This window comes from Ursus arctos, unplaced genomic scaffold, assembly GCF_023065955.2.
Source record: "Ursus arctos isolate Adak ecotype North America unplaced genomic scaffold, UrsArc2.0 scaffold_8, whole genome shotgun sequence".
Taxonomy (NCBI): Eukaryota; Metazoa; Chordata; class Mammalia; order Carnivora; family Ursidae; genus Ursus; species Ursus arctos.
The window spans coordinates 84,842,751-84,861,020 of NW_026623100.1; the positions used below are offsets into that span (position 1 = coordinate 84,842,751).

General features: G+C 48.6%; 1 protein-coding gene across 1 annotated transcript in view; it reads right to left on the reverse strand.

Moving 5' to 3' along the window:
- SNTG2 (syntrophin gamma 2) overlaps nt 1–14,367 on the reverse strand; it is a 205,974-nt gene extending 191,607 nt beyond the window's left edge. Inside the window, exon 1 of the mRNA XM_044390009.3 lies at nt 14,202–14,367. Coding sequence (XP_044245944.2) covers nt 14,202–14,273 — 72 coding nt within the window. The 5' untranslated portion in view covers nt 14,274–14,367. The remainder of the gene's footprint in view (nt 1–14,201) is intronic.
- Between the last annotated feature and the right edge of the window lie 3,903 nt (nt 14,368–18,270).

Below are 18,270 nucleotides of genomic sequence, written 5' to 3' on the forward strand. Positions count from 1 at the left end.
AAAACGTCCCCGAGTTTCTGGTGGTTGTTAACGCGTTATAGACGCACGGGCCACCAGGAAGCCTGGCACCTTGGCAGCGGTGGGACGTGAACCCCTGCCTCCAAAGAGACTGGGTCCCAAACCAGCACTGCAGACCGCTCGGCCACACGACCCGTGTGTCCTCTGACAAAAATCGCAATAAACTAAGAAAAGGGAATGCCCTCCACCCGAAAAAGCATCTACAAAAGACACGCGTTAATGCACGCGATGATGAGAGAACAGGGCCCATCAGCAGCCCGCCCACCGCGGTGGGGAAAGCAGGTAACACAGGATGGAGATTGCCAGCAGAGAAAGGACAGCATCCTCACTTGCAGACAACACGATCGTCCCTGTACCAAAAAAGATCCCACGGGATCTGCGCGCCTCCCACTGTGTTGGCTGGGGCAGGAGGAACATGTTTTCTTATATTTAAGGCTAGTTAAAATTCTTTTTATTTAAAGGGAAGTTTATATCCTTTGAACATATTTCTCTTGGGCTGTGTATGTTTTTATTTTCAGAAGCTTTTCTTAAATTAAAAATACAGCTCTTCAACTATCATCTGTGCTGGAAATGATATTCCATTTCATTGTTTCATAGTTATTTTCCACTTTCTACATTTTGTTTGGTCCTATAAGATTTTTAAAAATATCTTCAGTCTGATTTGTCTGCTTTCTTGTTATGGCTTCTGCATAACTGAAACCTTTCCAAGTCTTGCAACCCCCCAGATGAAGTTTAAAGGAATATATCCTTCAAAGATAGTTTATATATTATGTATTCCTTTTTAAAGGAATATATCCCTCCCCATCAGAGTTCCAAGGAACATAATGAGAAATCATTTAAAACACAAGAAAATAAATAATATCCCAAGAGTTAAAATAAGGAAATGTAGCAAGTTGGAGAATCAGGCAGGCAGAGATTGCAGATGTGGAAATTAAGTGCAGAATACAAAATAGCTACCAACAAGTGACTTAATACATTTAAAAAGTTATTGTGAGTGTAACAATGGAATAAAAAATTGCCAAAGCTAATCAGTTTTGATGACCACGAAAGTAAATCTAAAGACATTACGCAGAATGCAGCAGAGAGAGACACAAAGTAACAGGGAGAAAGCGTGTGACGGATCCGGTCCCCCAGGAAGCAGACACCAAAACAGGCTTGGCAGACAAGAGCATGTCTGGTGGCCGTGGGACGGGGCAAGGAAGGAGGACCGCGGGACGAGCCCAGGACCCCGGCCCAGAACAGGAGAGGCAGGGCCTTGGGGTCACGGCAGCCGGGGTGGCCGCTGGGGTGGCCATACCCCACATGGGCTCTCGGAGGAAGGGCATCCATCACAGGGCAGCACACAGACACCATGGGGAGAGCGTGCATCCCATTTTACCCAGTGGGAAATCCAGATGAGAACAGGTGCGGAGCAAAGGCAAAATTCTCAAAGCAGCTTGTGAATCGTTCGGAACTCACGATACGGGACGACAGAAGAGTCTTTCAATTACTAGCATGAACACAGTCGTCTCAGCACAGACGGACACGCTGATGATGACTTCTGAACAAGGGGAGGGAGAAGAAACGCAATCGCACCTTCAAAATACTGATCAAAAGTCAACTGGAATCCCACGGCTCTTCTCAGAAAAGGGTGCAGGGAAATTAGATTTCAGTCATAACGAGATGTTTATCACGGGAACTTCTAAGGATATTCTTCAGGAAGGAGAGCGAGCCCAGAAGGGACACGGGGAGCGCACAGATGGAGAACCGCACGCAGACAAGGGAGAGAGGCGAGAGCGGCCCGCAGGGGAGAGAGGGGCGGAGAGCACCCACGGCCCGGCCACGCGACAGTGAAGCCTCACTTCTCCCCAGGGCGCCAAACCCGCGGGCCGCCCAGGGGAAGCTGCTCGGCCTTCACACCCTGGCAGGTGCAGGCAGAGCCAGACACCAGGCCTCTGTGTTCGCACAGCGGCAAAGGCTTCCTGTACCTGTGGTTCTAGTGAACTTTCAGACACAAATTCTGGGTTTTCATTCAGCACTTTGAAAAATGACACTCCAGGGTCGTCTTCTCACCATGTCAGTGACGAGACATCAGAATCAGAAAATGACCCCGCACAGAACCACTTGGGAAAACGTGATTTAGGGGTGCATTTCTGACCCACGAGAGCCACTGAGTTGAGAACTCAAGAGAATCCTGGAGTTTAGAAAACCAGCGTTTTGCCCCTGTGGGATCATAAACAACAAATCTCTGCTAACAAGAGTTCCTGAGCACGGGGGCAGCTGGGTCAAAGGTTGGTCAGGCAACAAGAGGGATGTGGGAGGGCTGGTCCCCTCCAACGACGACATCACCAAATCACTTCTTAGGGGAATCACTACACAAAACTCTCATTTGTACAACAGATTAGACGGAGATTGGACAGCAAATGAGGATTTCTTAATAAACTGGGAAAATTGTTCTTTTACAGTGAGAAATTTTAAAAAGCAGGGTAAACGTCGTATCTACATTAAAGGCGTTTAAAACAACCAGTCCTGGACACGGAAGCAGCAGGAGGACACGCGAGCTGTTGGCCACACCACCGGCCGGCCCCAGGGACAGGGGCGCCCCTTCCCTACTCTTCGCAAGGTTTTACACATTTCTGCCCTGAGGAGGGGCTGGGGGTGGGCAGTGCAGCCTCCGGCCGGGCACTGGCCATGCGCATCTCGTGGCCCTGCGTCCGTGGCCTGGCGCCATTCCCTGTCACCTGACGGCTCTTGCCGGTCCTCTCAGCCCAAGGTGGCTCAGCAGGAGCTCCGCGGCAGCTGTGGGACATACCGCCAGCCCGCCCCGGACGCATCCCCTGGGTCTGTGCACCCTGCCCCTTGCGCACCCCAGCACCCTCCTGATGACTCGGAACCTGAGTACAGGCTCCTCCGTCCCGCCTACGAAAATGGAAATCACAGATCTACGCGCATTTCAATGCCACCCTGATAAAAACGAATCTATACGCTGCAACGGAATCTGATCAAGGGAAATACATGCGACGCCCAACACACGGGGCTTTTCAAGGGTCGGGCCGGCCCTCAGCGCATCAGAGGAGGAAGAGGGCAGGTATGTGCTCCCAGCGCTTACAGGTGCGTGACCTCACTTCCCAGGCCTGTGGCCTGCCCGGCACGAAGCTCTTCATTTCCACCTCCACCCTCGTGGTTACCAGCTTTCTCCTCCTCAACGCATTAAGCATTCCGTCACGTAATCTAATCTACCATGTTGCACATTTTCATATCAAATTCATTATCAATTACATTATCCAATTTAGAAATGAATTTTTTTAATATAATTAAATCTTATCCACTAAGCATTGTATCTCTCGCTATAGGTTACTGGCGACTTTGTCCCATTTCATCTCAGTTGCTACAATGACCGGACTCTATACTCAGAGAATCTTACGCGTGTGTCACTTCTCTTTGACCTCGTTATCAGTGTTTCAGAGTTAGATTCCAATTTCTTAAATCTTAGAGAAACACAATGGTTTTAAGTGCGTATCATTCCAATGTCCTAAGTGTCCATTAAGAATTTTTGACATTATATTAACATCAAAATATAAAATATGTATTTTTTACTTGTACTACATCCAGAAAGTTAAAATAGAAAAAAATTCTTAAAGCTCAAATGATTTTTTAAATATCCCCCCTGAATTTTAAATGAGCCAATTTCTTTCTAAAACACCATTTATTTGGATTACGACAGACTTTAATTGTAAACCCTGGTTCCCTTGCATTTCAAATCCTAAACACAAATTTGGATAATGGTGACTCTAGAAACTTTTCTAGAACAAATGTAGGAAGTTCACAAAGCTTCAGTTGTTCAACTTCACCAATATATCATATCTTTGTAGAATTAAAAAATATGCCACATTTACATCCAAATCCTGCATTCTGTACTTACCACAGTCACCACTGCAATAAAATACAGAATAAAAGTTAAACAACAAAATACTTACAAATAGATATTTATATGGAAAATGAAGGAATCTCTCCAAGAAATGAAATATTCTAGTTTTCCGAATTTATTAAACCATGTATTTTATCATTTTAAACTGAAAATTGAAAATGTTTGAATCTTCAATACTGAAAAAAAGGTACCTTAGAAATACAGTTCTGAGCAAACTCAAAGAGAAAAAATTCTTAAAAACTATCCTCAAGAGTTAACTGATAAAGTTTCTAGCTATATAGGTTTATCTATATATCAACTTACACATTTAAACTTTTTAAGCAAAACCCAGCTTCGGGTGCAGAATTTGGAAATCTGACACACTACTTGACTGCATTATCTCGGCAATGCTGGGGCGTGTGTGTCCACAGATGCACGGGGCACGGCTGCCTCCCATCTGGCCCAGGAACAGTCCCCAGCTTGCAGGTGATTTAAGGAGATCACCATGTCTCCGTCCCGATTTCTGATTTTCTGATCCCTGTTGTTTCCTTTTGTTTCACGCGACATGACCGCTCAAAGTTCCCGCACTGAGCGGCAATTCCGCGGGTACGCGCAGAAGGGAAGCAGATGCTGAGAGCACCAGAGAGTGGGGTCCGGGACAGACGCCCAGGTCTGCGGCCACCACCGGGTGGTGCGCCCAGCTCAGAGCACTCAGCCAGTATCAGCAGTTACGTTTCTAACGCTGCAGGTCTGGGCTCAGTTCCCTTGCAAACTGTGTCCTTTACTAAAGACGCATGTTTCCCAGGGCTGCTGTAATAAAGTTTTCACAAACTCAGTGGCTTAAAACAAGACGGTTATCCTGGAGGCCATCCGTCCAAATTAAAGCAGGTGCTCGCCTCTCTCCCTGCTCCCAGACTTGTGGCCGCATCACCCCATCTCTGCCTCCCTGTTCACCTGCCCTCTGCTCTGCGTGTCCATCCCCAAACTCCCTCTGCTCTCTCTCATTGAACACACGTACTCATATATGCGGTCCACCCAAATAACTCAGAATGAGCTTCTCCTCGCAACACCCTTCACTGAATCCCACCTGTGGCCACATTACTCTCCAGAGATCTTAGGGTGTGGGTGTATCTTCTTGGAACCACTGTTCAACTGACGACAGAAGACACATTTGACAATGGAAAATCACAAGCAAAAACCTAACTATGTCGAGTAACCTAAGGAAAATCTCTTACTGAGAAAAATCCATTTCAATTAGGCATAACACAGCTAACTCCTAGGGCAGAATTCCAGCAGAAACAGTGTTAGGAGTACGTGTTTACAGAGCCATATGGCCCCCATTGTTGTTCTAGCCAGTAGAGAAGTGTGTGTTGTATCACTGACAGCAGATGACGCTGCATGTAAATGCCACGTGTTCCTGTGTGTTCCACAGCTAAACGGTCCCATGAAGACAAAACCCCACAAACCACACAAGATCAAAGTTTGGGCCCCATGCTCTGAAGATAGTGACTTACTAAAAAAATCAGGAATACAAGTCGTGTAAGGTATCATAGTCGTGCTATGATAATGACTCACCTTCAGTGAAACCTGCCTAATAATGGTAGTGAGCACGTGTGGGGGTGTTATTAACACCCCCATTACACACTTACCAACACAGTCGTTGACAAAGGGGGCCAGCACTAGAACCCTATAATGGAGCACTGTGATTCTCCCCACCTTACCAGTGAGTCACAGAGAAGTTCAGTAACCCACCCACGGTCACACAGCAATTCACACATGCGCTTTGGGCCCTTAGTCCTTCTGCTACGCTGGCCAAGAACGCAAAATCAACCAGGAGAGACCTTGAAAACACATACATAAAAGAACAGTTAGCAACCTGGAACAGCGTGAGCTAGATGGGGTCAGCATGAAAACAAACTGTAGGTCCCAAGGATTCTGACGTGCGAGGTTGTGAATGACAAACACAGCTGGGGGGTGGGTGAGGGGTACTCACAGTGCACAGAGAGCAAAGATCACACATTTAGAGAAATGTTCTCCCTTAAACTGCAATCCCTCGGACCTTCTCTCACTCTGCTCACTAGAAAGCAGCAGGAGTCGTGCTAAGATCCCACAGGCCCTTACAGGCCTCCACGTACGCTCTGCCTTTTTCACTTAGAGGTGAACAGAAAGATTCTGCTCGACCGCCTGCACCCAACATTTGAGCCATAAACAGACTGGCTCTGGAAAGGGAACCTGTTCTCCTTACACAAACAGCTGCCTGTCTGTATGAAATCTTCAGACCCTGGGTCTGGTTTTTGTCCCTTCACGCTGGCTGTGGAGAAAAACAGAAATTTCTACTCTAACAGACTCCCCCTGAGGAGCCCTGAAACCCAGTGTGTGCACGTGTGTGTATGTCCATGTATGGTGTGTACATGTGTGTGCATGTCGTGTCTGCCGTGTGTGCACGTGTGCAGTGTGTCTGCTGTGTGTGCGTGTGTGAAGTATGTCCATCATGTGTGCATGTGTGTGCCCACCGTGTGTGCGCGTGTGTGCAGTGTCTGCCGTGTGTGCACGTGTGCAGTATGTCGACCGTGTGTGCATGTGTGTGCGGTGTATGTCCATCGTGTGTGCACGTGTGTGCACTATGTCTGCCGTGTGTGTGCGCATGTGTGTGCATGTGTGCGTATGCCCATGTATGGTGTGTACATGTGTGTGCATGTCGTGTCTGCTATGTGGGCACGTGTGCAGTGTGTCTGCTGTGTGTGCGTGTGTGAAGTATGTCCATCATGTGTGCATGTGTGTGCCCACCGTGTGTGCACGTGTGCAGTGTCTGCCGTGTGTGCACGTGTGCAGTATGTCGACCATGTGTGCGTGTGTGTGCGGTGTATGTCCATCGTGTGTGCACGTGTGTGCACTATGTCTGCCGTGTGTGTGTGCACGTGTGTGTGCGCGTGTGTGTATGTCCATGTATGGTGTGTACATGTGTGTGCATGTTGTGTCTGCTGTGTGGGCACGTGTGCAGTGTGTCTGCTGTGTGTGCGTGTGTGAAGTATGTCCATCATGTGTGCACGTGTGTGCACTATGTCTGCCGTGTGTGTGCGCGTGTGCGTGCACGTGTGTGTGGTGTCTGCCTGCACACACTACTGGAATTCCTGCTCCTCCTCCGAGAACCCCGCAGGCACAACTTCCTCTGCACATCTGTCCCTGAATCCAGGAGACACAGTGTCCCTCCTCTGCGATGGGCCCTGAGCTCCCGACTTTGCTGACTCAAAGGCTCTCCTGGACACAGTCCACAATGTTTGAACCACGGCTCTATGACTCGTCTGGAAATGCCGATAACCGCTAAACTGGCTAATACATATGTTACTCCCTATGACAGCACAGCTCTCTTTCCCTTTCAACACCCATAAAAATCCACAAGCACGTTTTATGTGTTTACTCTCTGCAAACCCGGACCCCTCTGGACAGTCCGTAAGCACATTCACGACCGTGTACCCAGGGACAATACCCAGGAAGGACTCGCGTCCGATGTGGCACTGCCCGTCTGGACCACTCCGTTCTGTTTCTGCCTCTCGGTTCCCAGCTCAGACACTGGTCTGTAAATAACGTGTAGATGTGCACGTGTGTAACATTTATAACCAAGGGCCCTTCTCCACATGACACTCAATTTTGCCATCACCAAGTGCCTACTCTTCAGGAAAATCCTTGAGGCTGAGAAAACCCCCGCATGCTGCTAGCTTCCCCGGCCCCCCCTCACCTCTCTCTCCCACTGCGGGAGGCCAGGGACGTTTCTGGCATTTCTAGTGACATACGGGCAGAAGCCGATATTTCTCTACCTTGCTACACAAACCATGATAAATTTAGGAATAAAACCAGAGTTGGCTTTCTTTCATCAAGACAACACGACTGTGTCAACACTGCATGCCTTTCTGAAAGGACTGCAGTTTACAGTATGAGAAGTAATTTTATATTTCCCAGTACATAAAGAAAACTTAAGATAATTATAATGAGCCATTTGGTAAAGTATAATTATCAGAAGAGAAATCATTAAGGGTAACATTCAGGAGGACTGAGATGAGAAAGAGAATAAATGATATTTTGCCATTAACAGTTCTGCTCATTCGTAAAAATGATATTAGAATGTAGCTGTAACAAAAACGAAAGGGTGCAATTTTATTCAAATCTAAAATAGCTAATGATAAATATAGAAACTAAGTTCTCAGTATTAAAGCCAGAAACAGAACTTTCTCCCTTAGTCACAAAATTCCATCCTTAAATGCAGATAAATATGCATTGATTTGGTTGGTACATATGTGTCAGCTGTTACACACCACGTGTATGATTCACCGACACTTGTGTCTCTTTCTAAAAGGAAGGGAAATAATCATATTCACTCATAAGCAGCATCGTTGGCAAAGCTCCAAACATGCTCTTTCTAAAGGCAATCATGATTGGTTCAAATTTTAACCTGATGGTAGGAATGAGGCCCACACAGCCTAGGAGCACCGAATGCCGGGACAAAGCTGGGGCTTTTACAGCAGGAGAGAAGAAGTGAGCAGCCATCAGGAGACACAGGGCTGCAACAGCAGCTAGAAATTAGCTGAGCTAATGGGAGGGAGGCTGGGACTGAGGCAAACGTTGGGATGTATGTCAGAAAGAGAAAACAGCACAAGCAAAGGTCCTGAGGCAACTAGAAGGAACACCGGTGCATCCGAAGTTTAAGAAAGGCAGGGCTTGGATGCCAGGAGCTCTGTGGGTGGTTCTGTTATTCTCTGACATGTAAACACAGAGAGAACCAGGTTTCAGGACTGATATTATGAGACTGGTTTTGGAAATGTTAACTGAACAGCCAAGCAGGGTGTAGACACAGAGGTCTGAGCTGAGTGGCTGAAGGCATAGCGTGTGGGGCCGCATGGTGCTTACCTGGAGGAGGGTGAGGGTACCTGGAAAGTAACCAAGGGTTGGTTACCCAAAGATCCTGGGGAGGAAGGGATGAGGTGGAGGCTGTGACACTGGAGAGAGGTGTGCCCGGAGGGAGCAGGCAGGGGTTCCAACCAGTTGCCAGAAGGAGACCGGCGGACTGGGTCTGGGGACACACGGGGCACTCATGATTCATGGACGGAAGCTGAGGACAGGAGGCAGCTGTGGGCAGGGACCAGGCAGAGGCAGCTCGGGGGGCATCAAATTCAGGCGAAGACTCGGGAAAGGGGCTCAGCCTCCCCTTTCACCTTGTAGGTTCTGTTTTAGAAAAGGAAGCTGGTTTCCCCTCTAAGGAATACTCCAGAGCCCTGGTATTTCATTTCTGAAAGCTTTCTCCTCCAAGGTTTTGTGTGAACATTGCGAAACATAAACTACTTATTTTCCACGGAAGATGTTATAATTCTTGATAGGAATAACTGACAGTTTTGTCACACTTTGTAAGTACAGATTATTTTCCTAAATACTAGCTCAATGAACAAAAACATTCTAATAGAGAATTTGGGTGCATTTCTGCGGTTGTATTTTCACTTATAATAATTCATAAAATAGACAACAAAAGTATCTGCCTGCTAAGAGCATTCATTCTAGATGGAATTTAATTCTTACTATGACTTGTCATTTAAACTATTTTTGATGAAAATATAAATAATTATGGTCACTTCCTTATGAGTTAATTCCCCAGTGCAGTTACTAACCCCCGGGGTACCAGAGGGGTGTCCGTCTTCCCGAGCTGGAGTCTAACACAAGTTCCGGAAAAATAATTAATGGATGTTAATGAGCACAATGATATTTACAACACTGAACTTACTATGCTGTGTGATTTTATCTGTAATAGTACAATTCAGTGCTGTAACAAAATGATATTCGTCCAAATTTCAAATGAGTTTTGGTGCCTGTCAAAACGAAGAGAGTCGACGTCAAATGCCAACACCATAGACTCACATGTATTCATTCACAACAACAAATATGGCCATAACTAATCACCAGACACCATACCAGGTGTCCAGTACAGGAACGAACGAGGCCTGGCTGCTTAGGAGACCGTGACAGGTGGAGCAGAGGCCGAGCCCAGCCCGAAGGGGCCGGGAAAATGCTTCTCCGCCTGTCCTCACTGTTTCCGACGGTCTCTTCCAAGAATGTCCTCTAAGTCAACACGTTTATTTTTCTAAATCTTAATTCTTTGCTTAATTAAACATAACTAGTTGGGGCGCCTGGGTAGCGCAGCGGTTAAGCGTCTGCCTTCGGCTCAGGGCGTGATCCCGGCGTTACGGGATCGAGTCCCGCATCAGGCTCCTCTGCTGTGAGCCTGCTTCTTCCTCTCCCACTCCCCCTGCTTGTGTTCCCTCTCTCGCTGGCTGTCTCCATCTCTGTCAAATAAATAAATAAAATCTTTAAAAATATATATATAACTAGTTAATACTAACATTTATAGGATCTAAAACTGCAGACTTTTTAGAAAACACAACTATTTTACCTGACCACCTGGTTGAAAACTCACAATATCACAATATCGCCAGCATTTCTTCAGCATCTAAGACAATGTGGGAGGGAAAACGGTTCGGTGGAGTGAGAAGCAGTGTGGTGGGGAGGCAGATTTCAGGGGTGCGGGGTCAGGCCTTGCGGGGTCTGGGTTGGGGAGAGCAGAGAGGCTTAGACTCCGGTACAGAAATAGAAGAGGGCCAACTGGCCACTGTGTCGGCACGCACTGGGCAGAAGTGACATCTAGTGTTCACTGAAAATAATCCGAAGTCTTCCATCCAGAACTACAACCTGAAGACGGTCGGAGTGACCAGCTGGACGACAGCTACAAGTCCACGCCAGTTTAAAATGCAAGTACATTTTCCCATGAAATTCTCATGCATTTTTCCTCCAAAAGCATTAGCTTTCCTTATTTCACCTCATGAAAATACCTGCAGATTCTGCTTAAATAGCCAGCATTGGAATCAGAGATTCAAAACCACTTTTGGAACCCAAACCGCACAGTCACCAGGTGAGATACGGGAGGGAGGGAACACCACTGGCCATCCACTCCTCCTTCCCATAATCAAGCAGGGTGATCGACCTGCCCCCTGCCAACACCGCTCAGAAGCACCCTGGCGAGCCCTCCCCTTCCAGAGGCTGCCCTGGGGACAGGTAAGCTTCCCTGACCCTGCAGCAAACACACCCCTGTGAGAGCTCAGGAAACTGGGACGTGAGTTTACTCTTCCTCACACAACAACACAGACTCCCCTCCCGCCTTCCCATTAAAAGGGAGCGTGGTGTCTTAGGATGTAACTTGTTTCCTGGATGGAATATGCGGCCATGCCACCCCCAGGCCGGCCTCCCCCGGGGCTGAACTACACTACAGTTGAAATTCAAAAGGCCGCATCTCCATGTATATATCGGTACAGCCATGTTGCTATCAAAGGCTGTCATTCCATATATATTGTTCAGGAAATAATGCAATTTTAACATCTGATGTTTTCAATAAATAAGCATACCTCTATTTTAGATCTTGTGCAAGTGTTCACTAGCAAACCTCCTGATAAAACCAGATGATTCCCCATTTTAAAGTACATGAATCTTACTTATGATGCCATAGACCTCCCCAGAATTTCCACAGTTGAAATCAAAGGTGAGTCAGCAAGGATAAGAAACGTGAAACAAAAGCATAAGACAAAGGGACACCTTCCTCAGAGCTGACATGCTTAAACTATCTCACGCACTGTGATTAAGTGGTTCCATTACTAACTGCACAGCTAAGTGACCTGACCTGTTCTCACCCTGCAACTGGCAAGCTCATCACGGAGAACAGCAAACGCACCGCCCGCTCGAGCTGCTTCTGCTTCGTGCTTCCAGCCCCCTGGACTGAGCAGTGCGATTCAGAAACCGAAAATGTGCTGTGGATAGTAACCAACAGCAGCAGCGTCTGACCCCAAGAGCAGAACACACTCATCACATTGTCCTGAGGCTTCGCCCCCACTGGACCCTAGCACGGGGACACGGGGGAGCAGCAGCTCAGGTTCACGCACGGGCTGAACCTAGAAAGAGCAGACAACACGGAACAGCTCCAGGAAAGGGCTCAGAAAGAAGGCTCCCACCGTGAATGAGACGCTGACGTTTAGCCGGATTCCATGATTCAAGCAAGCAGTCATTACAAAGAACGTGTTGCATTTCTGACTTCAGAAAGCATATTTACGAGTAGAAATACAACAGGATAAAAACAAGTTTCTGTTTTGTCACTGTCTTTCTAATTAGAAAAACTAAGTTCCTTCCTTAACAGAAATGACTAAATATGCAAATTCAATGATATTATGCAAAGTTATTGATACAAAAATTAGTACTTCTGTATGGTTGTCTGGACACCAACCATTCCAGTAAAAATTAATGGCCGTCCAGGTCCACGTTATTTATACCACGACTGCATGGTCTGAATGCTCATGTTTTTAAAGACAATGTATAAACAGGATACTTAAAATGTTTAAATAAATAAGAAGCTGAACCTTCTCATACATTGTAGTTCAACTGAGCAATGAGCAGTTTGCTATTTATGAATACAAAGTTATTATCCTTGCCTTACTGTGCTCTCCATTATTATCCCAATATTTGGCCTCCAATCCTGACAAAAGCTTACTTGCAACTACAAGTCACATAGTTGTATCATATAATCGAGGCTTATATTACAAAGAAAGCACTAACCACATCGTGTGCAAACTGGTGAACAGAACCCTCTCCACCAGCGCACGCCACGTTTAGTGCCTTAAAGGAACCAACACTTAACACACTGGGGAGTGTTTACTGGAGGACTTGCAGTTGACGTAATTTTTAAAACCCAAAGTCACTGCCAACAGTTCATCACCTGGCTGGGTCACGCAGTGTCATAAACCCCCTCCAACTCTTCCTACGACGGTTCTAGGCAGACTTGGTGCAAGAACACCTCCAGGAAAATGTACAATCTAACCACGGAGGGAATCGCTTCAAAATTCAAAGCAGTAATAAAGTGGAAAGCCTATCACTCCCGAGCTTCTCTATTTTCTTAAGCAGTTTGCTGCCAATTACTCCAAGCACATCTTGTAGGGTTTAACTACCATCTGCAATGGCTGGAAAACTATTCCTATCAGAAAGTACTTTAAAAAATAAACACAGAATGTTACCTGGGACTGAATTTTAAGATTTTGGGATAATATCCCAGAAATGCATAACATGATGGAAAATCATCTATCTGTACACCGACTGCATGTTTTAAAAGACAGAATCGGAGTTACTACTGCCATGCTAGCTTAGAAGCATTATGACCAGCCCGAATCTGTGAAAGCCTTCCACCCATCGTCTTTCAAAACACTTCTCAGTTATCCTAACAAGGACAGTCAGTAGATCGTGTTTTTTACTGGCATTCAGGGGACTAGGGCTCTGTGGGGACGGATCCCACAGAGGCCACCGCAGGGCACCTGCAAACCACTTCAGTGAGTCTCTCAGTCCAGAGCCTCCCGAGGCCTGGAAAATCAGCTGCTTTCTTAGACTGTTTCCAGAACACTCGGTTATGCTGTGGGTGGCAACTTGAAGGCTTCCAAGAACTTTTCGTTTTTGTTTGAGCCAACGTTTCTGTTTTCTGTCAATCAATAGTTTAGGTATTCCAAAATAAGAAGGTGGAATGGGAGTTGTTTGGGGCAGGGACTGGAATAAGTGTCAAAATAACGTATTAGGAACTCTGCTCAGAGCTGTCCCCAAGTCCAGGGCACGCAGTGGGAGCCCCTCCCCCAGCACCAGGGAGGGACAGAGGGGTCCCGGGAGGGGGGCAGCCTGGTACGACCCCCGACCTGGCCCTGTCCTGGGGGAGGGGGGGTTCGCCTCAGAAACTCTCTCCCCGACCCAGAAGCGCCGCTCACACGAAGAAACTCAGGCCAACCCCAAACGCCCAATTCTGGAAAACCCCAGTTCCCACGGGCCATAAAGCCCCTGCATTTCCCTGCAGCCCCTCAGGACGTTAAACAGCAATCCACGGTTTCCATTCGGGGATATTGGGGCGGGGGCAGAGAGGGGCGGTCAGGAGGTGTGCACCCAGCGTACCCAAAGTCCCAGCGCCCACCCGCCGGCACGGGCTGCCCCAGTTGACAGGAAAGGAAGTGGGGGTGCGGGGGGCGGAGGGGGCGCGCTGAGGGGAAGGGGCGTGGGGAGCAGAGGGGGCGGGAAAGGGTGCGGGAAGCGGAGGCGGACGGGCTGAGGGAAGCGGCGCTCTAAGGGGAGGGGGCGCGCCCAAGGGAAGGGGTGCGGGAAGCGGCGGTGGACGCGCTGAGGGGAGAAGGCGAGGAGAGGGAGACGGTGCCCGGGGAGGGGAGGGGCGCGGAGGGGCCGCACTCACCCGCACGGGCTCCAGCAGGCGGCCCGGGCGCCCGCAGGGGGCGGCGGGGGGCGGCGGTCCCTCTGCGCTCATGGCCGCCCAGCCGCGAGGCCCGCGCTCCGCACCGGGCGAGTTCAGCGCCGGGGCCCTGCGCGAGCATCCGAGGGCCCCGCAGGCGCCTGGTCCGCGCCCCTCTCGGGCTCGGGTTCCGGCTCGGCGGGCAGTGGGAGGGGGCGCTCCGCCCTCCGCTCGCGAGCACCGCCCACGCTGACCCGCCCCCGGGAGGAGGGGCGCGCTGTGCTCTAACGGTGGGGGCGCCGCTCGGGTCCGGGCTTGGGCGCCCGGAGCTCCCGCGACGGGGACGAGCACACGGGTTCAGTGGGGCTCGCTCACACGGCGAGGGCGGGCGGGGGCACCGGCAAGGGGGGGCGCGGGGCGCTCCCAGGGCAGGGGGTGGGGTGCTGATCGGGACCGCGACAGGGCAGCGAGCTTCTGGGCCCAGGGCTGGGGGAGCGCACCAACGTGGGGTGGGGCGCCCGAGCACAGGCCAGGCGGAGGCAGGGGGCTCTCCGGGTGGGCGCGCGGTCGGGAGCGCTTGGGTGCGCGGCTCCCTCGGGCACGCGTAGAGCGCCCCACCCCGAGCTGGGAGCCCCCTCCGCGCCCCTTCCCTCGGCTGTCTGATGGGGGGGCTCCCCTCGGCCCTCCCCGCCTTTGCGCGGACCCAGTCCCGTTGCCTTTCCGGCCCTTGGAGACCGACGCGTCCCCCGCCCCGTCGCGGGTCACACCGCAGCTGACGCGCGACCCTGGGGACTGCCCAGCAAAGGAAAGCACGCGGAAGCCTCCATTTTTTTTTTCCCGCGCACTCGCCCCAAAGCGCGGTAGCTCCGGCTCCGGCGCCCTAACCTTCGGGGACCAACCGCTCCGGGGCCATCCCCGCGCCCCCTCCTGACCTCCTCGCCCTGCGGCAAACCGGGTCCGGAGTCAGGCTCCAACCCCCCGCCCCCAAGCTCGTGCGGAAATGGCCCTCCGGATGGTAATCCCGGCTGTGTAGCCTCAGAGCATCCTAATTTAAATGTAAATGTAAGTTAGTTTGGGATAAATTTCAGGAAAACACGCACACACACACACACACACACACACACTCAAGGCTACCAACCAAAAAGAAGTAGTCACGTGCTTTCCTCCCTTTCTAAGCCCCGCGTTCCCCAGCTGCACCGCACTGCTGGGCGTGAACTTGCAGGAACCGGCTCCAGACCAGGGGGCCCCAGAGCTAAGGTCCCCAGAATGCCCGACAGACGACGGGGTAATCTATATTGAACAAACTCTAAAGACGCTACTTTCCGAACTCCAACCGGTCTCCTTGCGGCTTTACCGAGGTGTGAGTGAGGTGGTGTCCTGTGAGTTTAAGATGTGCAGCGTGTCGATTTGATGCACTTCCGTGTCTCAGTTGGTCACCACCCCAGCAGTAGCGAAGCTCTCCAGGTCACAAAACCCCCGTCCCTACCCTCTAACCAACTTTCAAGTATATAAGACGGTCTTAATAACCATTGCGCCCATGCTGTTCGTTAGCTCCCCATAAGTTAACTGCTCTTGTAACTCAGATTTGACCCTCTGACCGCCGTCTCCGCATCTCCCCACCCTCCCAGCCCCACTCTCGTTTCAGTTCTTTTTGACGCCACTTGTGAGATTGGACAGTATTTCTCTTTCTATGCCTGACTTGTTTCACTGAGTATCGTGTCTTCAAGGTCCATCCACGTTGTAGCAAATGGCAGGATTTCCTTCTTTCTCGTGGCGGAATAATATTTCGTTATGTATGTATTCATGTATATATGCACATACATGTATCTACATTGTATTTATCATAGGTATGACCTACACACACACCCCACATCTTCTATCCATTCAACCGTTGCTGGCCACTGTGGAGATATCCTGACTATTGTGAGTAATGGTGCCGTGAACATGGGAGTGCAGGTATCTTTTCAATATCCGTTTGCATTTCCTTTGGATATATACGCAGTAGTGGGGTTGCTGGGTCGTATGGTAATTCCATTTTCAATCTTTTGAGAACTGCCACACAGTTTTCCATAGTGGCTACACCAATTTACAACCTGTTTTGACTGTAAGCAGGTCTGGGCTTTCAATCCAGATGCACAACCAAAGTTCGACTTTCCAGATTTCTCTCTCCTTTGTAACCCCATTTAACCTGTACAGAATCTATTGGAGCCTCTAACACTCGGTGGTTTACTAGAATATAAGCTCTTGAAATGCAAAAATTCGGTCTTTTTAACCATGGCATGTTATGCCTCAAACAAAATACTTTTCTTGGATAAATTTGTAAGGAATATTGTACTACTTTTTGTTTATAGCAAAACACAGAATCAGGAAAAAGCAGTATGAGAGAGCATTGTTATGAAAGTTGCATTTTAAGAAAGCCTATGAGTGCAGAGTTTTCACAGCTGCCCCCTTCATAGCTCCGTCCTCTTTCTCCATTAGGGGCTCCATTATCTTCAATTGCTTTGGCAATTTACTCAATCCCCCTGTGTCTAACCAAGCTCTTAAAAGGTGTCTCCTCCACTGGACATCAGTTCAGCTGGCCCCAAACACACAGGCCCCTGTCAGCCCCACTTGACCCCACACACCAGCGCCAATCACATCTTGGTCTTTGCCTTCTTCATGGGGCCATGTTCTGCCAGCACCACTGCCCACCTGGTTGCTTGGAGGACCAGGTGCAGAGCCACACGCTGGACACCACCAGTTCCACCTCTGCTGTGGCTTCATTTCTCCGTGGCCTCCGTCCCTCCAGTCCTGGCTGCTGCTAACATGGAACTCCAGTCTTTATTTCCCCAGATCCGTGGGACTTCTTCTTGGCTCTGCATGGTTTATAAATGGGCAGAGTCCCTGATTGATCAGAAACTACGGAACGGGAGGCTCTCCCCAGGACTTCCCCTTTCCCCAGCACCTCCAGGCAGTAAGTTCTGCTGCCATTGGTTCTTCTCCGCATTCAAAATGTATGTTCTGTATCCAGCTTTTATAGGTGCTCGTTTTCAGAGAGATGGTCAAATAACAGGTTTCTCCATCTTCGCTACAAGCAACAAAATCTTGTGTGGTTTTGAAACCGTATTTGCTACAAAAGAAGTATGTTTGTATACGACATCATTTCTCGGTGTTGTTTAAGCCGTGAAAATTCACTGAACAGTAAAAAGAAAAATCTATTGATTATTTTAAGAAAAGAACATCATTGATGATCAATTTATGATATTCCTAGCTTTATAAAACTGATATTTATATGAACCGTATCTGAAACTCACACATTGTTGAAATTTGTTGATATTTATATGGTAAGGCATTGAAGTGAATACTATTTTTGAAACTCTTTTGAAAAGATGATATTGTCACATTATAAAGAACGGTACGAGGTAATCCACAGTAACATGCCACTGTGAGAACAGAGAAAAGGAAAGAAGAGGAAGAGGATTATTGCAGGGAAATCTCTTGCAGGGACAGCTGGGAGCGTCTTGCCAGCAAGCGCAGAGGACTTAGCCACTGGGCAACGCTAGCCTAAAACTGTGTGTGAATATTTGTATCTTTTACCACTTTCGATTTGCAATATTTTTTTCAATCATTCACAAGTTCGACCAGTACTGATTGAGTGCTGACATCGTCCAGACGCGTTAGTAGGTCCTGGGAGTATGATCAATACAAGAGCAGCAGGTCCTCACGGAGCTGAGTCGAGTGGCTCGCTTACGTAAAATCACTGCCTTCCTAACGAGATGGATTACAGACCCTCTATTACCCGTGTAATAAAAATGTCCACAAATTAGGTTCTTAACACACATGTGTTAACTATTTCTGAGAATGAATAAACGATCCCACAACTGATTATGTCACTATATCCTTACCTGAGTAAGATATTTGGAGAAGACATTAAAAAATATCTGGTAGGCACTGGAATATTCAAATATGCACTTCAATTTTTAGAATTGTCCCCAAATAGAAATAAACCATGAATACATTAAGGCTTGACTCATAACCAAGTACTCAGACCTTATTTTCGGTTATGTAAGTGTGCAGAGGCTGAGCAGAGAAT